This window comes from Strongylocentrotus purpuratus, unplaced genomic scaffold (genome assembly GCF_000002235.5).
Source record: "Strongylocentrotus purpuratus isolate Spur 01 unplaced genomic scaffold, Spur_5.0 spur5_contig_861, whole genome shotgun sequence".
NCBI classification, from domain to species: Eukaryota; Metazoa; Echinodermata; class Echinoidea; order Camarodonta; family Strongylocentrotidae; genus Strongylocentrotus; species Strongylocentrotus purpuratus.
The window spans coordinates 3,178,883-3,206,536 of NW_022145570.1; the positions used below are offsets into that span (position 1 = coordinate 3,178,883).

Genomic DNA, 27,654 nt, shown 5'->3' on the forward strand with positions numbered 1-27,654 from the left:
ACCATCAATTCTTCAGTTCAAATATTGAAAATTTAAGAACTTAACAAAACTACGGTGAAAGTTGCTGAACAAAAAAGCCATCTTTGCCACTGATGAAGTTGCCCGGCAACTCTGATGGTAACATCGCGATGCAATGACCTGATGGTTTCATGATTCTTTTTGCAAACAGGATAGGGGTAAATATTATAATGTCACAAATAGTATTCACCTGGCCAGCAGGGAAAGGGTCGGATTCAAAAGACGGCTTTACAAAATGTCATGCTCTTTTCCCCCGCGTCATCATCAAAATGACATGGCATACTTGGTTTCAATACTTCCATCACATTTAGATCAACTGTTAGGAAAGTTATTAAAACATCGCACAATATACATGACAACATATGTGTTCATACAAAAGCTTGCAATATAAAAAAACTTGACTCCCCTTTCAATCAATCACTATTGCTTTATCAAGCTTGAATATCATAATTTTGCGATGCTCTAAATCATAAATTTGAGGAAAGAGGTCCCTGAAATAATTGCTTTCATTTCAGTTATGTAACCTTTTATCAAGGAAATTGTTCTAGGATCAAAAAGAATATTGCTAACAAAAAATTTCGTCAGGAAACATGGGGTTCTATCATCCCTCCACAAAAACAACTGTACTGAATGTATGACCTGACGAAACATATATATATATATATATTAAACGAACGATTATACTCTGTTCAAAAAATAATCTTTATAAAGATTAGCACAGAATTTGTAGTTCCACATTAAATTTATTTTTCATTTTGATTCATTTTTCTGGTTCAACCAATGCTAGAACAGTACTCTATAGTTACCCAAACTGCAAATGACTGCATAAAATTAACAACTAATTTATTCATATCCTTCACAAGTTTTGATTCATCAATTGATTCATCCTGATTCGTTTTTTGAGAATGTGACATAGCTTACATCTAAAAGTACTCAAGAAAGGCCCAAATTTAACCAGTACACCTTTCATTCTTGAGTTGATAAAAACAGAAATAACCATCAAATTTACAAGGGGTGTGAATATTTTAGTCAACCGTATATCTTACAATTTTGTGAGCATTGAATTAGTCAGAGAATTAGTCAGAGAGACCTGTGTTGTACTCTTACAGCTTTTAAAACTAACTGAAGAAAAGAGATGCTCAGTTTGGTGTCTGATAAAGGCGAACTAGATGCATAAAAAAGAACACTATTTTACCACCGCCATGACCTTCCTAAACACTGTGGCCCGTATTCTGAAGTCGTGTCTAACTTAGCCACGTCTAAAGTTAAACAACTGTTTAGTTAGACACGACTTAGACAGGACTTAGACGCGAGGTCGTGTCTAAGTCCTGTTTAACTAAATTTCGTATTCTGAAGTCGTGTCTAAGTCTCGTCTAACTAAACAACTGTTTAAGTCCTGTCTAAGTGGTGTTTAACTAACAACTGTTTAAGTTCTGCGCAAGTCGTGTTTAACTCTTAGTCACGACTTCTGGGCATGCCCAGTAGGCGTTAATTCTGACGAAAGACCCAATGCGCATGCGTGCGCGCACCGGATAAATAAATTAACGCGTACAGCTAGCTGTGTGCGGGTACCATGGTGATGTGATCGTGACGTAATGACTAGACTGCATGTACTTTGTGTACGTACGTACGTAGTACACGTACTGTACACTGAGATTGACAAACACACTACTTATCGGCGCCTCAGTGCTCGGAAGAACCACAAAAGAAACTACTCCAACAGAATGGTTAGTTTATTATAGATTATGGAATTTCCAAGGTGTCACCAGTAGATAAGAATAGTTGATATTATCGAGAAAAAAAATTAGGCTACACGAGAAAAAATCCTGCAAAACGTATTTGAAATTTTGGAGAATGCACGTACCATCGTTCTCCCCCGCAAGTTCGGGGTCAGCAAGTACAGTGTACCGTCGACGTTGAAAAGCAGCAGAATCGCGCCCTTAAACAGGACTTAAACAACCCCTCGCAGTTGTCTAAAGTTAAACAGGACTTAGACAGGACTTCGTGTTTAACTTTATTTAAACACGACTTCAGAATACCAAAAAAGTTAGACACGACTTCGTGTCTAAAGTTAGACGGGACTTAGACAAGACTTAGACAACTGTTTAGTTAAACAGGAGTTAAACACGACTTCAGAATACGGGCCTGTGTATTCTTGAAAGAGTCAACAATACAAATTGTTATTCAAAAATTGTATCTAAAACATAACACACAATACAGTAACCAATCATCTGTCTAGAGACATAAAGCGAATAGGAACATTTCATTTCTTCGTACTGTCATCAAAAAACATTATTCTCTTTAAAAGTAATCTCATTTCATCACTAAAACTATTTTCATGAACAACTCCATCATTATTCATCACAGCAATATATACATGCAGCTATTGAAATGTACAAGCCTTTCTTTATTAGTATTAATTTATACCAATATACATTATATTACACATACTGTATATTGTATCCCCAAGGCCCACACGTTTTTTGTTGCAAGTTTGGTCTCAATAGACATACATTGATCAACTGAGATAATTCATGTCTGCATTATCATCTCTCCATGGTATATCCGTTGTCAAGTGTTCAGATAATACAAATGATGATAAAGCTGGACCAAGAGAATTACATGTACTAGCTAGTAATTTCATGGTTTACTTAACTGTTTTGGGCATGTGTTTGCATCAATTTTGGGGGCCATGAATGCATTCACCCACAGTTTTTTCAGCAAAATAAAAATCTGGACCACTAAACTTTGAGTTAGGGAAAACAATTATGTGTCAATGATTTTTTTTTAGTAGCACCTTGCCATGACGAGAGAAAGGGTAAGTTTATGCTATATAAATCATAATTATCATTATTTATACTGATTCACATCTTCTTTTGATGTTCCTGAAATGAACGTTGACAATCTCCTGGCTGTCCCAGGTTCACATCATCAATGGAGACATAGCAGAGAAATCAATTTATAACCACATATACCTGAAAGGATGTGTATACTTTCCTAGGTTTTAACTATCAAATTGCATTAGTACACAGGTTTAAAAAAGAAGTATAGTTAAAGTACTTCCCCTTTGAATAGAGTGGCCAGATAGAAGTCTTTTGGTAGAAAAATATCAATCATTATAGTCTTGTAAATGAAATACCATTGGTCACCTTAATCTAATCTGTATGTATTTATGGTCACGAGTGGCCAGAGAGAAAAAAGACAAACAAATCTGCATGGCCACTCCTCTGGGCCTATACTTCTTCTTCGTGTAATCTTCAAAGGGCCCTGAACCATATTGCTAAGCTAGCATTTTGAGGAACTTATATTACCAACCTTGCTCAGCTCTGCAAGATAAGTTTTTTTCTTTTTAACTTAATGGGATAGAAAAGCTTTAAAAAAGTAATGAGGGCTGAATTAATATCCTGGAGGAATTCACTCTATATTAGGTTGAAATATCTTTCAACCCCCATATGAGCCTTGGGGTTACAATTTATACAGGCATATAGCATTACATCAAATATAAATTTGTAAATCAATAAATTAATGAATAAATACACTCTTCATCACAGATGAGAGTAAACACTTCTCAAATTCTTCGAACAGCAACCTGAAAGATCACTTCCATGAAACTTATGTGCATTTCGCAAGTTGTCCAATGCCTCGTGCTGGAAAATATAATCACACTATTGAATATGTTTAATTCTCAATGTTTCTTCCTTTTGAAACTTGTACAAATATTGTCTGTCTTATCAGATTAGTTACAGTGTGTATGAAAACAAATCCTGACATTTTTTAGTTTTTCTTGGAACTGAGAAACTGTTTGGTAGTACTTGTTTGATCACTGAGAGATTTATTTGTACAAAATAGAAAATAGCCCTCTCCATTTAACCATGTTGAACTTCGATCAAACATAATTGGCCCGTCGTTTTAACTAAATGTTTAGGATCTTTTTTCTGCACATTCAACATTTTTGTGATCTGTTATAAAAGTTTTGATCAGAGTCGAACAATTTTCATGCAGTACATTCAAGAAAATGAGCTTGTAATTTGGTCTTGTAAGAATTGCGTCATTCTTCCTGTAAAAGGCTATACATGCACCATATAAGTCTAGTTTTTGGTCATAACAGTGTACTGAAATCTCTACCTTCAACTTGTAAAAATACTTGCAACTAAAAAAAGAGACAGCGCGATGACCAGCCAAGCTTCGCTCCTCGTCAGAAAATGCTAGAAAAATCTCCTCTTAAGAGGTCTGAGACGGCAGCATGTCAATCTTTTGGTCCTTACGCAAACACGCCATCGCTGTGACCCTCTGCTATACGGCTGGACCAGGCTTGTAAAAAATGTTCCAGAACACAACGAAGAGAATAAAGATGATATAGACTACCATAGCCAGCCACATACCAAGACGTTCATGCAGGCGCTGCTCATAGTTTTTGAGAATAAATAGGCCTATCGTAAGACCAATCGTAACACCCATGAGATGAGCGACAAAAGAGGCCGCTGTGCGTAAACCAGAGTATCTTCGATAAACGGCCAGGCCAAAGTCAGCGCTTACTGCAAAAGAAGAGAAATAAATGTATTTGTAATTGTGAATATCATCTTCAAATTGGAAGGAACATGATTTTTTTTTCTAGCCAATACATATATGATCACTTATAAAACAGAGAGAATTATCATTAACTTACGAACATTGGATAAATATGATTCCTGATAAAGTCTTGAAAAGATTGAAAAGAATAGTTTCCACATTTTCAGTAATTAATTTACAAAGGGTTTGTAAATACCAACTAATCTTTGCATTGAAATATCGAAGAATACTTCCAGCAACAAGTGATAGTTGAAAATCTTCATATTATAGTGACTGCTTTACTTATAGTCCATAGTGTTTTCATTATGTATCTATCAATGCCTCCAAAGTCACATCTATTATTGTCCCATATCAATAAGCTAATCAAAAAGTTTTATTGCACAACTAATCAAATAAGAACTTTCTCATAAAACACGCCACACCTTGAATATCCCGAATGGAACGCCTACTTCATTATAAAAAGATTGCAAAGTGGCTAATTATAGGGGCTTTCCTATATGGTGTTATACTAGAGTATGTATCATACAGCTGTTACATCAAGTTTTGTAATTATCATTTGGTCACTTTGTCTGTGGCACATCGAAATATGTTACAAAGCGTACCCCTTGACAGCATTTGGATAACATCTTTTTTATTGAGTCAAACCAACTCTTAATTATATATTCCTATTTCATGGGTATTATTTGTCAAGCAGTTGTTCTGGATAATCCCATCACATAAATGTTACCTTAATTATTGCTTTATATAGGACTGACACATAAATACAATAATTGTATTTTTTAATGTTATATCAAAATTCATAACTGTTCGGGTTAAAATATATTATTTAACCATTAGGCTACAAATAGAAGTACATGTACTTGTATATTACTTTAATCCAAACACTGACAAGGTAATTACTTCAAGCTTATAGGTCAGACTTACTTACCACATACTATAACTACTGCTATTCTTTGAGGACTCAATTTAGAATCTGTAAAATGCTGAAAATAAAACAAGAAAAGTAGTTTTAATGTCAACACATAGATAATCAGCTGCATATGTTTCTCATTGGATCAAGTCCATAAGGATAGAAAAAGGAAGAGGCAACCCAGCTAAAATATTACTGAACTTTATTAGAAATATTATAATCATAATGCTGATCAACATGTTACACTATTATTGCACAAATAATCCTTCCGATATCATTCCACAATCACTTTTACTTGGACAAAATTTACTACCCTATATTTTTGTGAGCTCATATTTTACATAATTCTTACTTCAACATTTCTTGGAATGGGAAATTTTAAGGTCTATGGCTCTATGCCATTCCACAGGGCAAGTTTTAGATCATGATTGTATGATAAAATTACCACTTAGCATGGTCTGATTATGGCAGTGACTTCAATTTTACATGAATAAGCAAAAGCTGACAATGATTTTATTTTGTTAATACTGGATAATCTACTTCTGTGTTTTGAATTGAATGACATAAAGGCAGGCAGCATCTTGGTATCGCCACAAGGAGGACATGCAATCAATCCTTAATACTTCAGTGAAAGTTATGACGACTAAATCAGTAATTATCGTACAAGATCAGACTGCTACAATCTATATCTATGCCACTAAAGTAACAAAACATCTCCATATTATTTTCTGCTTCATTGTCAAATATACCTGTTTAGTATTGTATTTCAATTTCATGCTACCTTCTTTTGGAAAAGTTGCCTGACTAAATCAGTAATCATTGTACAAGATCAGACTGCTACAATCTATTTCTATGCCACTACAGTAACAAAACATCTCCATATTATTTTCTGCTTCATTGTCAAATATACCTGTTTAGGATTGTATTTCAATTTCATGCTACCTTCTTTTGGAAAAGTTGCCTGACTAAATCAGTAATCATTGTACAAGATCAGACTGCTACAATCTATTTCTATGCCACTAAAGTAACAAAACATCTCCATATTATTTTTTGCTTCATTGTCAAATATACCTGTTTAGTATTGTATTTCAATTTCATGCTACCTTCTTTTGGAAAAGTTGCCTGACATAGCAATAACTAATGTAGGCAAGATCCATTTCCTCCAAACAGGTGAATTAACCTGCTCAATAGAAAAAAATACATACATTGTAATACATTTCTTAAAGGAGTACCAGTATATCCCATGAAAGAAGCTTTACAAAGCATGTAGTTGTTTCAGCTTCAGTAAAAGTACAGTAGCTCCTTTTAAAGCTCCACCTCACTAGTTTAGACAGGAGGAATTAGAGCTCTCTGCATGATCACTAACAGGTCTGAGGTGGCTATCTCATCAAATAAGCTCTCAAATAACATAAGAAATAGAGGATCATGGGGGACCAATGGTCACAGATTAGGCCTTGTTTGCTCTATAGAGGGCGCAAGTAGCTATAAGTAGTGCAGTGGGGCTTTAAACCAGTCGACCTCTCCCGCCCATGAACAAGAGATGAAGCAGTTGAACTTACAAGAGCTACATTGGCAAGGTGAGCTGATAGGAGGGCATAGGAACCAGCCGATGCCCCCACAAGGTAACTTCTTCTGTCAAATACTGATGTACCCATTGAACCTGCAAGTCAAAAAGGAAATGCCGGTAGATCAAATGTCAAGTTTGAGTTCATTGCCGCCCTCTATTGGGAACATTCTTGTTCAGATAGTGGAGCACATCTATTGTGAATGTAGAACTCCTGAAAGGGTCTTGTAATTATCATATTATCTTCATATAGCAATCGTTCTAATCTACATATATGTCCCACAACACGGGACAACCCAGATTCTCTATAAATTTCTGTCTTTAGCTGTTCTAGTGACAAGAAGCTTGTGAAAGACATTCCTGTCTTTATGCCATTTATGTTTTAGTTGGTCTAAGGCTGCAGTAGTGGAACAGAAACTAAGCCACTGACTTCAATAGTCGTGCAGATATACTATCAGGCATCTATAGAACTGGTAGCAAATTAAAAGAAACTAAAAAGTCAACATGTGTGGAGCAAGACATGGGGTAAAAATCTATCGTGGAATAACTAAACAATAGCAATAAGAAATGTAATTTAACAAACTTGGAAGGAAAACTTCAAGAAACAAAATAAATTAACGATAAGAATTGACAAAAGTAACAAATTGCCAACGTGAAATGAAAGACAAATAATACAACAATTTTAGAGAAGAGAGATTGTGTATTAATATCCCACCACTGCCATCAAATAAGAACAAAGTGAAAGCAAGGATTCTAGGAAAATTCCAATCCTCCAAGACCACTATCCTATAATGTATATACCGCTTAGCTAGTTACATGAGTATCTATTAGGCCTATAACAAAAATGTTGTATTGCCATTTAGGTGCCAAAACATGGGTCGGTCGGTCAGAATTTTTTTTTTTTTTTTTTTTTTAACTCGCTCTTTTGGCTGATATTTCTCAGTTTTGAATGCTTTAATACATTTTTTCTTCTCAAAAACAGTAAAAAAATATATAAAACTATATAAAGCCGACCATATATTTCAAGATTTTTGGGTCAATCACAAAGGGCAATGGTCCGCAATACAACATTATTTTTTTTGTAGGCCATATGAGGGGTAGTTTGTTTATCTTCCTAGGGGGAGGGGATTAATTGTATTAGGCAATAGTTGCACAGGGGAAGAGGCAATTGTCCTAAGAGTATTCTTTTTCATGGGTTGTTTTCTGGAGGTTAGTTTTACCAAGGATTATCCTAGGGCATAGATGTATGTGGTTAGTTGTCAAGAGAGGTAGGGGTAATTGTATAGATGGGTGCGGTCTGGGGGACTAGTCGAGGGGGTAGAAATCCTACTAAGCATAGTATTAGATTTACCAGAGTTTTTTTTACTGGGGAACGAACATGAGTGTGTATATAATCAATGAGAAAATCAACACTAAAAATCTTTTCTATGACAGAGGTAAAGTTAAATGATCACCCAAAAGCTGAAAATCCTGTCTTTATTCACAAGCCCCGTCTCTTCACATACCTGTATAGTTTATTACTAATAGGTAAGGCATCGAACATATTCTAGCCAAATAATTGAAATAAATAAAATGACAAGAAAACAACTGTCTCACCAGCAGCTATGCTTATGAGGTAGAGGGTGCCAATTCTTCTGGTTCCGTGGACCATCTCTAAAGGAACTCCCAATAACATTTGGACAGAAAAGTTGAAGATTATATGTTCAATGCTGAAAGATAAAAAGACAAACTGAAATGTAAGTACTGATATTTGAAGGTTTGACCTTCATAGTGCCCATTAAGTACCCCCAAAATGCATCATAACTTAAACATCATTAGACTATAACAAAAAAGGTGTCACCTCCCTTGAGTGTAATGACACATACAGTCTATCTTTTACTGTGATAACAGGTTTAAAGAAACACAACATGTATCATAACGTTCAGAGGAACTAAGAAGGGATTTAAATTTCAATTATTTCTTAAATTGTCACTGTCATTAAAACAAATTGGATATGATATACCTGTATAATACCTTACAAATCATGAGCCAGTTTGATTATTGAAAAGACAAATTCATATTAGTCCTGAGATACTGGATACAATACCAGAGTAACAGCTTACAGCACTGAAAAGGTCTGGGTGCGCTGATACACATAAATTGTGTCAAAAGTTACTGACACAAGTACACAATTTTTCATTAAAAAGAAAACAAACATTCAATGTGTACTTGCCCTCCATGTAAAAGAATATAAGAAAAAAATCTCCAAAACTGTATTCTCTTGTCTGGATCAAAGACTAGCCAGCTGTGCTTTGGAAGCGGCCCTGTCCAGATATCTGCTGCCCTCATGGTTGAGTTGGTGTCATAGCGCGTTGCGTTCATCGTTACCCCTACGTAGAAACCTAGCTACGGAAGGAAGAATGGGTAGATAGAGAGAAAAGAAGACTATTATCTCTGAATGTAAAATAGATAAGATGTTGAGAAGGACATAATATATAAACCATCGCATCAAGATGCCTTTAATAAAAACAGAAAAATTGTATTTGAGTGTTAGCTCTGCTAAAAGACGCATTTTACAGTCTAATCCTTTGTAGGTTTTCCTAAAGATTTCACAAAGCCTCTCCCATTTTCTGCTTTGATTAAAACAAACTTTATTTCATAGAATACTTCCCCCTGTGTCTATGCCTTCTATAAGAAGCAGCTGGTGTCATTCAAATTCAAAGCGTTTGAAAATATCCCAAAAGATAAACTTTTGATTAGATTTTCTACTCTTAAGACATGTTTTGGCTCATACATTTGTATAAGCCTCATACAAAATGAAAGAGTATAATTCAAAATTTTGGAAGAGCAGCTAATTACAGCAATCAGAGACTGGATTAAACCATACCGAAAGTTGTGCTGATTAGATTTGCAATCTATTAATTAAACACCTTTCTACTCCTTTTCAAAAACAAACACACAACTGTGGTGCGAAAAAATTTGCAGTTTCTACAAGTTCATTTTTTTGGTGACTTTCACTTTGTATTTCAATTTCTAGGTTATCTGACTTTCTCTTATTTGGTGTCAACCAATTTTAGATTTGACAGATTACATTTCATTATAACAACAGTTAATGCATTAAATTTTCCGCATAAGAAAATAAAATGTATAAACTCCATGTCTGACGAGAGAATCAAAGTCTAAAAACTGTTTGGCAAAATAGAATATTAAGGATTTCAAATGAAAAGCTGATGAGTTAATAAAAACTGCAGAAATGCATTACTGCTGCAATAAAGTGCAGTACACAGTCAATAATAACCAACTAATCCAATCTATATTTGTTTTAATCTTTCTCTCATAAAGTGATGTGGGAGCACACAGACACAGCTCTATCTCAAGTCTATGGCACGGAGGTGAAGAATTTAAAACGGAACTCTACCAAAATCACAGATTAGTTGACCTCAAATTGGCAATAGCTAATGATCTGGATTCACCCAAGTACGGCTCATTAGACAAAGGATATGAAAACTGATGGATCGGAACCAATTGAATGGATTCTAGCCTAGTTTTGATGAGAGTCAGAATTAATCATTACCCATGAGATTATAAGCGCAATTTTCAGGTGGATTTTTTATTGTGACTGCTATATGAATCAGGTGTACACAATGTCTGCATACCGTATATATTATATTAATAATGACTATAATGACTCAAATAACAATCAAGAACTATGAAAGTGTTACTGTAAATGCTGTTATTTTCACGCGATTAATTTTTCACGCTGAGCGAAATAAAAATATATTTGCTGGTTCTTAAATTCGCGTTGCACCAAATTCAGCCTGTTCAGAACACGCATAAAAAGTCGTGTTTAAATTATCGTGGGTTCTAAAATTCGCGGACACAGACTTTAGTGTGAAATCCACAAAAACTGAATGTACTGAAAAATATTTCTGCGTTTACAGTATACGATAATGACATACAGAAATTATAGGTATAGCAAAGTTCTGGTAAAGATGAGAAAATAAAAAATTCATTTTTTATATTCTTATGTGGAAGAATAACCTAGAATCAATATCACTTGGAAAGGAATACTCATGAAATATTTCATTTTGCAAATATAACTTGGAATAGCTTTTAAATTTTAGGCTAGATATGTGACAACACATGTTTGGGCAGTCCCTGCTAAGTTCTGGGTGTATTTATTTGGCAAATTTTTACCAAAAAAAATTATTGAAATCATTTCAAAACCTCATCATACACAATCGTTACAGTTGTCCAACTACACAATTAGCTATTCAAAATAATTTCTAGAGAAAATTGCAAGACCAATACTCAATAACACTAAGTAGTTTGGAAGATAGTTCTAATCCAACTCTTTTGAGTACAGGAGTTTCATAAAGCTTATGATGAAAGACATCCTATACCAAGATGTGATAGAATGAAAATGCAGAAGAGGTCTTAGTGCACAGGCTATTTTAAGCTAATAATAATAATAATAGCTCGTTCTTATATAGCGCTTTTCAGGACCGCAGACCCTCTCAAAGCGCTTTACAGATAAGTATATTATTACCCCGGTCATTGGATTCAGGCTGACCCGCACACAATGTATGCACATTCTCCACTCCCTGGGGAGCATTCCAGCCAGGCGTCATTTTTATAAGCGCACACTTGCTAATCTAACCACATTAGCTACTCCATTATTCTTTCGCACATGGACATATAAGTTCATGCAACATTTGAAATCATTATGGATTGCCTTTATGGCATCATCAGTCTTCAAAGTCATAATTTTCCGACTCCTCTGAGTAATATATTATGAAAAATGATATCTGTAATGATCCTTTTGACAAATGTGAAATCATGTCGTAGGAAAAGCTAATGGATGAAATTGCCATTTTGGGGATAAAAACTCCAGGAAATGGAACTACTTGTTTTTCAGAGCATTTATCACCTCAATCCAAGTGACCAAGAAGATTAGGATGGGCGGAAGACACCAGGTAAAGTTGCATCGAAAGTAGTTCCGGTCTGTCTCGTTGGTTAGGATCTCGTCGGCAACCATCTTGAGAAAGCGCTGTTGATAGGTGAGGTTGCGGTAATCGTCTTTCTTGAAACTGACGCTGCTACCGTCGATGCAATCCGTCTCGCATTCCTCGTAGCGTGATCGGACGGCAATGGAGAAACTTAGGGATCTCTTATCACTCATCTGAGAGATAATGTTAGTTGATGAAAAAAGAAAGATACAGAATGATAATTTCATCAACAAGTAAAATGCTGGTAGTGCAGGGATGGTTTAAATTAATAATTCAGAAAGATAAAGTAAGACTTAAAACTGTGCAAAGGAATGGTTTTCACATCTTTGTTTATTATTACATTATACTTCTCTAAATTAAAATGACTTGCATTATTAGACACATTATTAAAGAGTAGCCACTAATCTATCTATCATGGGTGATTGTCTATAATTAAAAGAAATGGGGAAAGGGGTGCCAACAAGGACATCAAGATTATCTAAAGGCATTGCTACCCCCTCCCCACACGCTCACACACAATCATACAAAAAGTGGTTTTGGGTTGAGGCAGTTTCACATTTTTGCCTGTGCTCAAATTGACTGGAGTTGAGTTAGTCTGCAAAACAAAGGCGATCATTTGACTTTTTTTTGGTGGAAGGACTAGTACGTTCACCTAGATAGCTTTCCAGAGACCAAATTTCCTTGGCCTGAACTCACAATATTGACGAACTCTTGATAGCTGATGACACCTCCAGTATTCTCCTCTATAGTGGTCTCCAGGACCTCCCTCTTGTGTGGATCGAGATCCTCCCGCAGCCCGTACTTGTAGAGGATCACTTGAAAGGCCTCCATGCTGATCACCCCGTTACCATCCACATCAAACTAAACAGAGACAGGAGAGAAAAAATATGAACAAATAGTTAAGGGTTAAAGGTACTCATCTTCTTCTTCTTCCTTCTTCTTCTCCTCCTCCTTCTCCTCCTCCTCCTCCTCCTCCTTCTTCTCTAAGTGACTATCTTCCCTTACTTCTTCTTTTTCTTCTTCTTCTTCTTCGTCTTCTTATACTTCTCCTTCTTCTTCTTTTTTGCTTTCTACGTCTTCTCTTTTGGCCCTTCAAACTGTTTAAGCCAACTGAGATTTGTTTGACTGAAGAACCATTTTCGGCATAATGTGATTGCGGAATACTCATCTCAATTATTATGTTTTCTTTTATAAGAGAGAGACTTATAAGAGAGAAAATTATGAAAGGCATGGTATTTTCTCTACATCATAACTAGATAACATAATTTGAAAGATAAATATATTTCCCTTTGAAAGTGTTCTTTACAAAGAAAATAGAAAGCACTTATAATCAGAAACTTGTACAACTTAAAGCCTATCTGCACTAGTTTGGCCAGGAGGGATCAGACCTCCCTGCATGGTCACTGGCAGGTGGTTATCTCATCAAATCAGCTCTCAATTAACATAAGAAAAAGGGGACCATGGGAGACTATTGGTCACCGATTAGTCATAATTGTTTGCTATATAGAGGGCGCAAGTAACTATAAGTAGTGCAATGGGGCTTTAATAGTGTGAAGAAAGTAGGAAACATACAACATAACATATTTTGTATGCATGAGAAATCTATTTTAATTCATGCATTAAACTTAGTGGTATACTACATAGTTACATAAACCATCCTTGCCCTCCCTCTATGTGCTTCAAGTGATAAACAGCAGATGAATGTGTTTATAATGCTGTATGTGAATGCTCATCAGCCACTCTCGTCAGGCGTCAAATCCCATTCTGAATAATGGATGTACTATTGGCAAACCCACTAAGAATATCAAATATGTTTATCTTCCTTCATGTGGTTCTATAATAGAAGGCTTTACTACGCTTGTTCTACACCAAGATCGCAAATGACATCACGACGCCGGGCGTGACGTCGTTCCGTGTCTCAGTAGACAGAAAGCTACGAGCGGAGGTCTAAATTTAGACTTTCTTTCCAACCTCTGACGTTCAGAAGCTATATGTAGCGTAGAATAAAGGCCACTCCCTCCCTGAACAACCGACTTGGTAGCACAAAGTGAATTGGGACTTCGCAACTCTCTGTGACATCACAAAGAACTGTTTAACAAGCAGGAGCGAAGAGATGACCGATTTTAGACCATGTACCTCCAAACTCATTACAGGTCTTCTCCTTTGCCCTTTTAGACTCATCCAAAATTTAGCGATGTATTCATAGCGTTCCAACGCAGTTATCATACGCTGCGACACCTAGATCTATCTTTACATGATTTCATGACATCATTGGACAAGAAATCGTTACTTATTCACTCCTGTCGGTGGGTAGCTGACCTTTCGTCCTAACAGAAATGAATGACGCTCATTACCTGTAAGGTTGTTATCCATTCATGTCATTTGGGAATAAACGGTAGAATGAATCAGTTAGATGACTTAGATTCCACTCGAAATCATGACAGTGATATCCTTTTGATGGTGGTTAATGTATTTCACATTTTTGAGTTTCCTGGAAACTTGGATATTCTCTAAGAATTTCTGTTTTCTTTTAAAAGTGTCTTCTTCGTCAGAGCACTTCTGGCCCGTTCTCATTATATGTGAGAGGAGTTTTTGTCTTGTCTCGTTCTCTAAAGAGAAAAGACTCTCCTGAGTCATACATTTTCGAAAAATTGAAATTGTATTAATTTTATGTGTTGGAACAAATTGTCCCCCACTACATCTCAGAAACAATTTAGATTCAGTCAATTTGAAGAGCCAAACTTTCAAACTTTCACCTTCTTATTTCTGTGATTTTTCTTCTTTCCTCTAGAGTAGTTTGTAATCAAGTTTGGATTTTCCTCTAAAACATGCCAGTGAGTACTGTCATATGGCTTGACATATATTTCTTTTTCAATACATTGTGTAAATGCACTTGAAGAACAAATACCAACAATATTTATTTTTTTTAATCTTTTTGAAGGAAAATTTCCTCAAGTCTTTCACTTTGTTTGTTATATGAATTTTCAATAGATTTAAAATGGATACTTTGGCATAGCAAATAAATATCAAATGATACTTTCAGATAGTAATAATATCATAAATAAATACATCACTTTGAGTAGATGATACAGAGTTTGCCATTCTGGGAGTAGGCCACTAGGAAGCAGAACAGAAACACACATATGATAGCAAATATGGAACAATTTACCTATTATTATTTGTCAATCCCCATCTGTAGAGTCTTTTAAGGCAAGTTTGAAGTATTTTTTGTTTACCGGTAATAGTAATTTATAGGGCAGTTTTAATTATCTGTAATGTTATTATTAGAATTATGTATTATTATTGCTGTATGTTTATTTTACGTTGTGCCTAATTACTTGTATGTTAAGCGCTTAGAAACATTGTATTAAGCGCTTTATAAATGTAATTTATTATTATTATTATTAAATAGCCATTGCAAAAGTGGCATATATATATCTCTTCCTGCGTGATCATGTTTTCTCTAAATCATAAAATAAACTTACAATTATAATTAAAAATGTCGATTAGGCTTCAATTATCAGGCTTGACATTCGTGGGTACACACTTTACAATGCATGTACTTTTTATTTTTGGAAGAAATCAATTAATTTCAAACCCCCCTATTCTACTGATTTATTTGTAGACCAAAACATATTGATAAGGTTAGTTGGTTTGTTTGTTTGTTTTACCTGACTGCTAAGAAAGTATGTGTATGCTTTTAACTAAGCAACCAGGGGACAGACTGCTTTAAGTCCTCTCCAAGGGACTTGAAAATGAGGATTAGTGTTTTACCAAAGGACACTAGCGCATCAAATTGGTTTTGAACCTGGGACCTCCTGTTTACGAGACCACTGCTCTACCACTGATAAAATTCAAAGTCTTATGCAGGATTCACTGCTCATGATACTGAAGGATTAAAGCTATGTCATCATGTGTAAGGCATCAAGTTAAAAAAGTCTTGTGGCGTCTGGGTAAGTACAAGAGGCCTGATGATTGTGTCTGTACTATATTCAGTCAATTCCAGACATTATTTATAAAAATGAGCATATTATCGGTTCAGAATTTGTTAAAGTGTTAGTATCCATTACCTTGTTTATCTCTGCCAAAAATTAGAGGTAACCTCTGGAGGTCGTGCCATGTCACCCCTTAAATGTTCACTGTTATATATCATAGCTTATCCTATCAAGCACTGCTTTTTAGTGGACCCCCCCCCCCCCCCCCCATTTTATCAGATATTAAGAATTTCTTGTAATAATTTTGTTATGTGCAAAGTATATTTGAATAGTTACCAAGAAAAATGAATTTTGTATGAAAAAAATGTAATACCTTTGTTTATCTTTCTCTTGGAAATGAAATAAATATTAATTAAATTTAATTGAATATACTATGCTATCATATAGTATCCTGTTATATCAAATCACATCACATCACATCGTATCATATCATAAAATATCATATCATATATCATATTTCATATATAATATATCATATATCATATATCATATGCCATATCATATCATATCCTATCATATAGTATCCTGTTATACCATTTCATATTCCACCTATTCTTATGTTATCTTATTCTTCTCCCTTATGCTTTTTCTCTCTCCATCTCTCTCCACCTCCCTCATCCTGCCTGCCTGCCTGCCTGCCTGCCATCTCTATCTTCAGGAGCATACCCACAAGTGGTAAAGTAATTACTAATTGATTGGTAATTGGGCACCTCTCCTTTCCTACCTATCTATCACGTTTCTTCTCCACTTGAGTTTCATCACCCTAGCTCGCCTTCCACAGGCTGATCTGCTCTCTGTTTCATCACTCTTCATGCTGGGCCTTAATTTCTGTTAAGACCCTATTCACACTTAAAGGTAATACAAAGTTTTGGGAAATTTGAAAATCGGGTGGAAAGTGATTCTTTACAATTTTGATATATTTGGATGCCCCTGTAGATGTATTATAAGCACAAGAAAAATTTGCCCCTAAAACACTTTTCCTTTCGAGAAAAATGGAATATAAAAATTTACCGGTGCTCCCGGTAAATTTTGATAAATTTCAAATAGCATCTACGGCCGTACACTGGTAGCTGTGACCATGAAAATTTCAGAATATGTAGTTCTGATATACAATTTCCAAACGGAAATAGCTTATTGGCCGATTTTAGTCAAGAAACATTGTTTTATAGCTTAATTAATATCTTGACCTTGAGAGGGAGCTATATAACATAAATAGTTTATTATTTACAATTTCATAACTTTAGACTCGATTTCAACCGCGACAACGATCCCTGAATATTGTAGGATCGCATATGCTTACATCATGTTCATTTGAACCAAATTCATGATCCCATCCCAAAACTTTGTTACCTTTAAATGAAAGTGTTTTTAACAAGGGCGTCAGGTAACTGAGGTTCCCTGTGCAAAAGGCCATAATTTGCTGACCCCAGACTTGGTGTACAAATCTGCAAACCCATAGGCCTATCAAGAAATACTGCCTCGTCTCTCGAGGAAACTTCGGGTGAGGGAAAAGTAAGATAAGGACTTCATCTGTATGGAATGTATGGAAAATACAAATTGTTACATAAGGCCTATTGGTCATAAAACTGGCAATTAACAATACCGTTACTGGGTAAACACCCAAACATTTTCGAAATCCCCATGAAAGCCGACTCCTACAGGCTTTAACCTGCTGCTGTGGAATGAAGGGCAGAGAAGGAGTAAATCCTACCAGATTCCCATTAAAGTTCTGATAAAGATGACAAATAAATTGTGAGCTGTCTCTTTCTTTCATATGCATGTCAGTTTGGAAAAGTATTTCACTAGAAATGACCCCTGAAAAAAGTGGGTTGCTCTTCAAATGTCCTATTTATTCACAATATGACAAGAAATGACTGAAAGTTTGGTCCAAACATTTGTCTGTAATCACATTTGAACAAATCTCTGTGTGGTGCACGAGGTACAGTAAACATCAATATGTAATACATAATCTTTTTTTTCAATGAAATATAGACAGTTCCTTTCCTAATTTAATTCCATGACGAGAACTCAACTTTATCTTAAAGGTACTATTCAAATACTGTTCACTGAATCTATTAAAATTTTATCCAACCAAGAATGCTTTATTTTTACAAGCATAAAATTGAGCCTAAGTGTCTTCTACTTTACTTCTGAAAATACATGTTTGAAAATCAACCCAAATCCTACTTTTGGAATGCTTGTTGGAAAATAGTTCCCAGTCAAATGCCCCTACAAAGTCTTTATTTCACAGGTATAAAATGGACCTATTCTATTTTTACTTTTGAAAATACTTGTTGAAAATCAACCTAAATCCTATCCAGCCAAGTACGAGCTTATTTTTCAAGTATGAATGGGGCCTAGGTGTCTTCCATCTGCCAAGCTGCTAAGCTGGACATCTCATTAATCAAACAAGGATGCCATCCACACCGGGAGATGGAAGAGCTCGATTGATACCAATTCCTCAACAAAAATGGGGTCAATGGGTGTCTGCTGTCATGTCAGCTTTTCTTGTGAATGAAAAACCCAGGACTGTGCGAGTCACGTCTGGGGGCTCTCATTTACTCAGGTCTCTGCAATGTTTGTGGTCTCTCTCTTCATTGTAAAAGAAAGGGGAGGGGCTATGACCAATTGTCAGCCGCTCTTGTGAATGGAATGCCCAGGACTGCTAAGGGAGGGGGTCATATCAAGAAGTTAATAGTAACTTCTTGGTCATATTTAGACGTCTTAATTCTTTTGTAGCTGTACGAAGGTCTCTCCCATTGTGATCTTCCAATTTCCAAATAAGTAACGTGCCCTCTGTTTCTCTATAAAGGCAAAGGGGAATCCTACTCACTTCTCAGCTTTTATTAACAAAGAAAACTTCAGGATAGAGGGAGGGGGTTGGAATTCATTATGAGAATCCTCCATTACTAATTGCTCAGTACTGTCGTAGCTAAAAAGAAAAGAGGTACCGCCAACATTGCTTTCAAACTGGATAGTTAATTAAGGTGTCAAATTCTCGTTTGGAGGGGAAAGACAATTCCAGCTAGTAGACTTTCAATAGATACCATCCCTCAAGTTCAACAACAAATATGAGGTTAATCTTTTCAGCATTTCTTGTGAATACAAAAACCTCGCACCATGGGAGTCATGGTTGGGGGCTTTCATATAGTCATTTCTTAGTAGTCTCTACCATTGTGGTATCTGATTCTTCATAAGAAAAGGGGAGGGGGTTTATAATGTCAGCTTTTCTTGTCAAGAAAATACCCAGGAATGGGAAAGGGGGAGGGTTCATACAGAAGCCTACATGTCAGCTGTATTTCTCTTCATAGAGGGGAAATTCTCACTTTGATTTAAAAGCTACCCCCTCCCCTCCCCCCCCCCCCCCCCTCCCAAAAAAGAGCTAAACAATGGGCATCTGCTATCTTGTCAGCTTTTCTTGAGAATGAAAAACCCATGTCTGACAGAGTCACATTAGGGGGCCTCCATTGACTTATTCCTTAGTTGGCAACATGCAGTACTATAATTGATATCTCTCAATTCCCAAATGGAACATTTGTCTCTCATTTATCTACCAACAACGTAGGGACTTCCACTATCTTCTCAGCTTTTCTTGTGAATGAAAAACATGGTACTGAGTAAGTCACGTAAAGAGCCCTTCATTCTTTCATGACTAATTTCTTAGTCTAGCACTTCTATAACAACATTGTCTCCTTAAAGGCTTAATGAGTTACGTGCCCTTGGTTTCAGGTTTTCATCTGCTGATGGCCTCCATCATTTGAGTTTCCAAACTGAACTTTGTTTCATTCTTATTTATCTATCCAATAGGAAAACAGAATTCTGCCTGCTAAATCTGTTTTTCAGACATTAAAGGCCCACTGCACTACTTGTAGCTACTTGCGCCCTCTATATAACAAACAATGCCTAATCGGTGACCATCGGTCCCCCATGATCCTCTTTTTCTTCTGTTAACTGAGAGCTGAGTTGATGAGATAACCACCTGTCCAGTGACCTGGCAGGGCGGTCTAATCCCTCCTGTAAACTATGGCAGATAAGCTTTAAAGGTACTATGTCCCATTTGCAGGCCAAAAAAATGAAAAAGTTAAATTCCAACTGCATTTGAAAGATAATACTAATTTAGAACTTCCCTAAAAAAGGTGGGACTTGGAAAGCGGGAAAATAACGACTATTAGTTGTCAAATCGACTTTAGGGCTGTAGAGCCCAAAAGTAATAGTCTTGATTTTCAGACAATTGTACCGAATGGTCGTACGTTTTATGCTGCGCAAAGATTAAATCAGTTTAATCTTGGCCATCACAAGAAGTGGGTTATTGATGTAGACAAATACTCATGTACCCTTTACAACTCTTTTCATGTATGTTATTACCAAAGAAGAAAAAAAGCCAGTCAGTCACTCAATAGTGTCTGACAGTGAAGTCTAGCAAGTAAACGGGTTTCCTTGCATAATTTGAATATGAGGACACTGCTAACGTTTAAATTTCACAGATAGGACAAACATGACATATTCATAATTCCTGCAAAGTTCTACAGCATTTGAGGTTGGCTGCAAAAGGGACATAGTACCTTTAATAATAATAATAATTCATTCTCATTGAGCGCTATTACAGAAAAACTAATCAGAGCACTATTACAACAGAAAAGAAACTGAAATGATGACTATAAAACAGTGGGCGTCACATTACAGTCTTCATTACTCATTCTTACTAAGCTTCAAGAAGTTCACTGCTGGGATTGTCTCCCCCAAAAAGGTAGCGCTTTATCTATTTCTCAAGGGGCATGGAGAATGGGGTGACGGTACACTTCTCTCTGCCCACTTCGGTCTCCCAAATGGCTAGGTTATAATTATTGGGTCAATGTTTAAAGTATTTATCGTAGATGAATTCTAAAGTGTTTGATACGGTCAAATAAGTAAAATCATTTGCTTAAACCTTGGTGTGCTATACATGTAAGAGAATAGAATGCCATCCAAAAAGATTTCTTGCAACGTCATGATGAAATCTTTGATTAATGTCCGTTTTGGAGCCAGAAAGACATTATATAGCATTAAAGCTCTTTGTGAAAGTGTATGAATTAATATTGAACTTCCTTCTGGATCCAAACAGCATGCAGTGTTAAAATGTAATTTCATATCATTTCATTTTGAGGGGCCCATGCAAAAATAAAACATATTACCGGAAGCCCTTTGGGGGCTGATTATTCATGAAATAATTCTGAAATTTTGGCCTTTCCCTTTAAAAGAAAATGTTTTGTTATTTATTTTAGGCTATCTTCACTTCCATACTAAACATTATCTAAATAATCAATATATGTCATGTCAACTTTAGATGTCATTTCCACGAGAGGAAAACCTATACAGATGACTCTAGCTCTAGGATTACCATGTATTTACCCATCACTCAGCTTACATTTATTTGGGCTGGAGTTCATATGATAGCTAGGGTAGCTCTGAGGAGGTGCGAGAAGAAGAGTTATGCCGGTCACGCTTCACAGTGATGACACCCACACAGACAAGAACTCCGCTCACATATGGTGAAAACGGGCCATAGAAAATCTTCAAAAATCCAGTGATTGTATAGTTTCAAGATTATTTTATTGGTCCATGCATGCAAACATTACATAGAAATTTTGCTTCCAATGGCCTTTTTGACAGTGAAAATACAAATGATGGAAAATACAATTCTTAACAATAGAAAACGATGTACATTGATGAGGATAATTATTTATAATGTGCATGTGCCCCTCAATTTCATATTGCTGTCTACAATTATCATGCCTCAAAATATTTCCCATCAGCTTGCCCCCCCCCCCCCCCATAACGCCCCATTGAGAAGATGAGGATTGTCTGTCATTATATCCTGAACTTTGGCAAGTAGGCGATTTTCATGAAGTGCTGGAACAGGGAGCAGATCTGATCCTATAACCCTCTGTGCGGCTCTTCTCTGTGCGGCTCTTCGAGTTCGATCTACTCTTCCCTTTTGCTCATTTGACATGTTACCAAGGCTCAAAATACACGGGGCGAGGGGCGATTCGCCCCCGTTTGCTACATAATCGCCTCCGTCAGATTGCCCACAGGGGCGATTGCAAAATTAAAAATTGCCCCGTGGAATTATAAAATAAAGATTATCTTTTCTGTTATACCGGTAACTTTCACACAATAATGAGTTTCAAGTTTCAAACCTTAAACCAATTCAATGAAAATTTGTATTAAAAAACTAGCCCCAGTCAGTACTAAAAGAGCCCCCATTAGAAGGCTCACGGGGGCTCTTTTTTAAGGGGGGGAAGAGCCCCTGTGGACAAAAAAATAATTTGAGCCCTGCATGTTACCAAAAGTGCAAATCAGGTTGGATGTCATTATGCTTTGGATGATCAATTGTGTAGTTTGCGTAATCAAGGCATTTTATCTACATTGCCTCTCTCCACCCAAGGAGTACCCAAAAGGATGCAAATGTCATTGTGAGTCACACGTCATTCATGACATCCACATAGTCTGTGAGAATCCACTATAGAAATCTTCCAATGTTACTATCTTTTTCATTATTGTTAGTGATAAATTTGAAAACCAGGACCTTTAGGAGAGGCTTGTAGGAAAATTTGCCTACCAGTACCTTGGCAGTACAAATGGTCCCCACCCCCACCCCCCCCCCAAGGTCATAAAATGTTCTAGTGACACGTTGCTCTTTCTCATTTGAGTGCTAAAATTTGATCCTTTTGCTGAAGCTGTGGCTGTATAGCAAACTGTCAAAAAATGAAGTCAAACTACTTTAATATTGTTGAATCATTTACCTCAAGATGGCTTAATAGGAAGGGGGAAATAACTGATTAGACTTGATGGTAAATTGGAAATTTGTAATCACTGCATGTTCCAGATTCCCCCAGCATGATGCTTGGATCCGAGCAGACCCATTTCGTGGAAGAGCTCCAATATTCTGCCGGTGAACTTGCAATGTTTTACCATACACACATCTGGAGGGAATCAACACCCCGCAGAGAATCTACAACACTCTTGACATGTACAAGAAGACTGTTACTACCACTGACAATACATACTTCTTGCGGCCAGTCGATGATTGTGTATTTCTTTTTTCAGGGCTTAAACAGGGCCAATTAGCAAAAAGAATTTTGCTCTGTATGTTTGTAGTTCTATCACTGTAATGTTCCTTGGTAGAGAAAATGTGTATGAGCAAGACTATTGTATGGGGAAAGGGTTTGGGAAGGGATTGTGATATCTTTTCTTCATAATACTTTTCTCCTACTGAGCTTTTCTCTCTCCTTCATTAATTTTTTTTCCTCTTTTTAATTATTTGTGAATCAAGTGGTGACCAGCCCCACCTTCTCAAATAGTTTGACAATCATGGGGGAATTGTAAACTGCAATGTAACTGCATTATACAAACTGAAATAACATGATGGAGAGATATAGAAAGATAGACAGATAGACAGATAGATATTTAGATGGAAAGATATATAAACATATAGATAGATCGATATATAGTTAGTAGATGAAAGATATAGATAGACAGATAGATAATTATTTTCAAATAAAAGTGTCATTGAATATTTGATAGCTGTTGAGTGTTAACATTAGAATACATTACTTAAAATTTAAGGAATGACCAGAGACTACGATTTTCTCAGGGAGAGTCATCCAAAAGACCTGTGCAAACATTTATACAATCTTTCTTCTGCAGATTCATAACGCTTGCCACATTTAACCACAATAAGTCATGCAATCAATATTTTTTTAATGAAATACCGGTACAATAACTTGAAACAGGTGGGAAGCTCTGCAACAGGCACTCCTGAAAAAATATTCATGATTTAAAATACATCATTTTTTTAAAGCCAGAAGGGTATTAACTCATAATTAACTTAATTAATATCCTTCTAGCTCTCATCTGACAATATATGAGCTCTGGGGGGGGGTGTTTCACAAAGATCCTAAGTCAAACCTAACTCTAAGTTCGACTTGAACATTATGGAGAGCAATTTGTAGCCTTAAAATAAAATATATTCAAAAGCAAAAATTGAAGTTACGGGACTTTTCATAAATTCCACATCATGAACATGAAATCTCCCGTGATAATAGATAATATGAAGATTTAAATCAACATTTTATGCCTTTTAAGATAACTTTTACAAAATATTTTCAAAGATTCAAAAATTTGAAGTCCAACTTAGAGATAAGTTCGACTTAGGATCTTTGTGAAACACCCCCCTGTTCACATTAAGCTTAATCTCACCTTATCAAAGAGTGGCTTCCACTTCTGCACGAGTGTTTCATCAATGTGGTCAATGTGGTTGGATGTGGCGTCCAGGAGCCGTGTCCGGGTGTCGTGCATGGCGAAGGAATTGTGGGCGGGCATGATGGTCAAGCGTGTCATCAATGTCCAGTGATCAAATGTCCAGTTTACAGAATAAGGATCGGCAAAGAGAGAAGGGAGAGAGGTACAAAGATGTCCTTTGGTGAATTATTGTTTCTTGAGCAGTGACAAAAGACGTGGTTTAATGATATTAAAATGTAAAAGTTATGAAGAAACACTTCAAGCCTTGAGCAGCATAAGTTACTTCAATGTGTTGTTCCAATCAACTTGCTCAGGTCAGCTCTCCCAATCCATATTTTGTTTGTGAATCATTCCATTTGCAGATGTCATGTTCAATTGTTTAGCTATATAAACTGACGATGCAAGAAAAAATATATATCAGTGGTTCTGAAACAGCCTCTACATGAGAATTAAAGATGGAAGTAAAAGTCTCTCGATATTGTTAGAAAAACTTTTGATAATGTTAAAATATGGAGCAGTGCAGTGTAACACGTACAATGTCAGAGTTATGCCCGATCGAATACATTTTGATATGGTAGTCCAATGATGGTATTCTCAACATTTGAAGAATAATGACGTTAATATTTTTTTATTGCACAAAACAAAGATGCACAGTATAAGAAGTAGCTAGCTTAGAGTAGGAACAAATAACTGTTGGTTCAGACACTAGCACTGATCAGCAACATCATGACTGATATCATGTGAGATATACATCCCCAAAACGTTGCATGATAACATGAACCGTTTCTACTCTCACGAGGCGAAGATCAAAATCACATTAATTGGTATTCATCCATGATGTACGTTGCAAGGAACCACTGGGAAATCGTATCATGAATGCACAAACTCAACTTGACGCTTAAAGAAGTACCCTATCCTAGATAAACAGGGCTCGAGAAACATCAGGTGTGTTTCCACCTGCTGTGTAAACATAGTCCACAAATCCAGTACAGTCTTTACAAATCTTCTTCCCGTTGTCCGAGCTAATCCTGATAAGTCAATTTGGAGGTGGACAAATGACCGCAGAGGGGAAGAGCTTTGGAAGAGGATGGCCGTGGACTGAAAGAATTACGACCCAATCATCGGCGGCCTGAGGAGGCCACTTAAAATGCAAAACTCGGCTGCTCCAGCCAGCCAGCCCTGCCCTGTCAGGCGTGAAGATGCGGAGAGCGACCACAAGTAGAGATGGGATGCAATATGAAACCAGAGCGGGCGAGTGTCAAGTTTTGGGGGAGGAATACCAAACGGCAATTTTTCAAGTGATACGACTGTGTAGGGATGCGCTGTCTTATGTAGATGTCGACTTAGTAGCGGATGCTGGGTACATCCGCACAGCAATCTTATGAGCTGAGCAGAGATGTGCTACGCAGGGTCATTAGATAGAGGGATGATGGCAGGAGGAATAATGATATTATAATAGCTTATTATCTTGGGATGATACATATTTGCATAGAGGAAGGAATCAGAGGGCTGGCTTTGGTTTCTTGTCACGCAGCTGTTGAATGGCAAGCAGAACAACTTGCGACATTTGGTGATTCTTTCAATACTCAAGCTCTCAAAGCTTGATCACGAATTACAAGAACAAATACTGCTTTTTTCACACCTGTGTTGAAATCAGAGGGTGGGCTATTGCTTAAGCATGCAATCACACAATAGAGATGTTCATTTGTGAATAAAAGATTCATTTTAAAGCTATCTAACAGCTGTGCCATAATCTGCATTTGACGTCACACTTTAATGTATCCAGCATTTGTTAACTATTCCTCCATATACTGCCCCCCTCATTCATACTCACATTGCAAAATGGGGAAAACGGTGGCAAATGACTGAACTGAATCTTGAGTGTTGAGAGTTTAATCTGAATAAACTCCAACTATGATCTTATAATCGTCCCTACTACTCTCCCTCCTTAAGTCTTTGCTGACACATGTATATTCCTGCTTTGTATAATCTTATAAACTTTTTTCTACAAAGGTGGTATTTTTATATTTCACTACAAATTGTGTCCCCCCCCCCCCCCCCCAACTCAAAATAAAAAATTCAGGGGAATAATCCTGCATCTGCTAAAACCCACCAATATGAAATCCTGCATAGATACATACACTGTTTTAGTTTCATGTACACACATATTACAAGTGTATTTTCTATTATTACTTTCTAAAGCTATTAGTCCGGCAGCCATCTCGATATACCTTGTTTTAGGGTCTATAGTTTTTTTTTCTTCGGATTATAGTTCCTTAGACCATCAATTTGAAGAATTCGATTGCTGACACTCTGTCAGCATTGAGCAATTTGAGATATGTGACGTCATACAAAATGGCCGCCAAAATCCCCTTTTTAACCAAAATTAATGATATAAAAAGTTTTAACAGCATTTTACTACATTAAATGGCAGTCAAATATCTTAATTTTTTTCTAGAATCATCACTAAATAAAAATTGCAATGCTGTATGATCACAAATGATATGCAAATTTGCATAATTCGGAATGGCGCCCTCTATAGACACATTAACTTGCATAGGTCAAAATGATGGCCAAATACCAATTTCTAACATGAGATTATCATTATGTCATGAGTCAGATGCACTGAATACAGTGAGTAAAGATTGTGCTGCACATTTATTTTTATTTTGTAATTTGATACTCGAACAAAACACGGTTGAATTTTATGCTCTCTGTCCCATAGATATGAGGTGGCATATGGTGATAAATGCCCATTTTCAGTGACAGCGTTAAGAAACTAGATTTGTATTCTAAGGTACTAGATTCTTTTAAATTAACCTAAAAATTACGAACTACCACTACGATACAGGACTATATCCGTTTATAAGTTTGCTTCGAAATCTTGAAATTTGTTTAAAAGCCCTCTAAAGTGTTGGGAACCCTAAAATATTCCATGCGGAAGAGGGTGTCATTTAACACTTAATTCTGCAAAGTAAGGTCGTGACTGTAATGCGTGCTTCCACACGCATGTTTGGAAATGAGTTCTCTTAACATTTTCTACAAACGCTTTAGTAGTTTGAGGTAGTGAGGCAAGGTTTGGGGGTATTTGGAGCTCCTAGTCTTCGGACCATTGATAGCCACACGTTGATACGAGCCACTGACATTCAGTTGGTTGTTGACTGTCCATAACATGAAGCAAAGCATTGAGTAGGTTGAGTGATGACATATGACCATGCTGCATCAACATTGCCAACTCAGTCCTAAGGGAGTCGAATCTTCTGCTTCATCACTTTCAGTATTGTACCCTATCCAATGCCAAAGTATGCCCCAAGAGTGTCGCATCCCGTC

General features: G+C 36.5%; 2 protein-coding genes across 2 annotated transcripts in view; both read right to left on the reverse strand.

Moving 5' to 3' along the window:
• Positions 1-2,169: 2,169 nt before the first annotated feature.
• LOC115917964 (rhomboid-related protein 3-like) lies at positions 2,170-24,405 on the reverse strand. Its single transcript, XM_030999950.1, has 8 exons — positions 24,283-24,405; positions 12,746-12,910; positions 11,971-12,222; positions 9,274-9,446; positions 8,658-8,770; positions 7,057-7,157; positions 5,516-5,570; positions 2,170-4,553 (listed from the first exon to the last, which is right to left on the reverse strand). The coding sequence occupies exons 1-8, from the start codon at positions 24,403-24,405 to the stop codon at positions 4,312-4,314; spliced, it is 1,224 nt and encodes a 407-aa protein (XP_030855810.1). The 3' UTR covers positions 2,170-4,311.
• Positions 24,406-25,431: 1,026 nt separating this feature from the next.
• LOC115929868 overlaps positions 25,432-27,654 on the reverse strand; it is a 33,489-nt gene continuing 31,266 nt past the window's right edge. Inside the window, exon 4 of the mRNA XM_030999961.1 lies at positions 25,432-25,508. Within this exon, the coding sequence (XP_030855821.1) occupies positions 25,432-25,508 (77 nt within the window). The remainder of the gene's footprint in view (positions 25,509-27,654) is intronic.

Excerpts from the sequence above, each read along its gene's own strand:
- LOC115917964 (XM_030999950.1), bottom strand. The coding sequence starts at position 24,405 with ATGCCCGCCCACAATTCCTTCGCCATGCACGACACCCGGACACGGCTC. Across the intron at positions 12,911-24,282 it reads GGAAGCCACTCTTTGATAAG|TTTGATGTGGATGGTAACGG; the intron begins GTGAGATTAAGC and ends GTCTCTGTTTAG. Across the intron at positions 9,447-11,970 it reads TCTTGGTCACTTGGATTGAG|CTAGGTTTCTACGTAGGGGT; the intron begins GTGATAAATGCT and ends TTCCTTCCGTAG.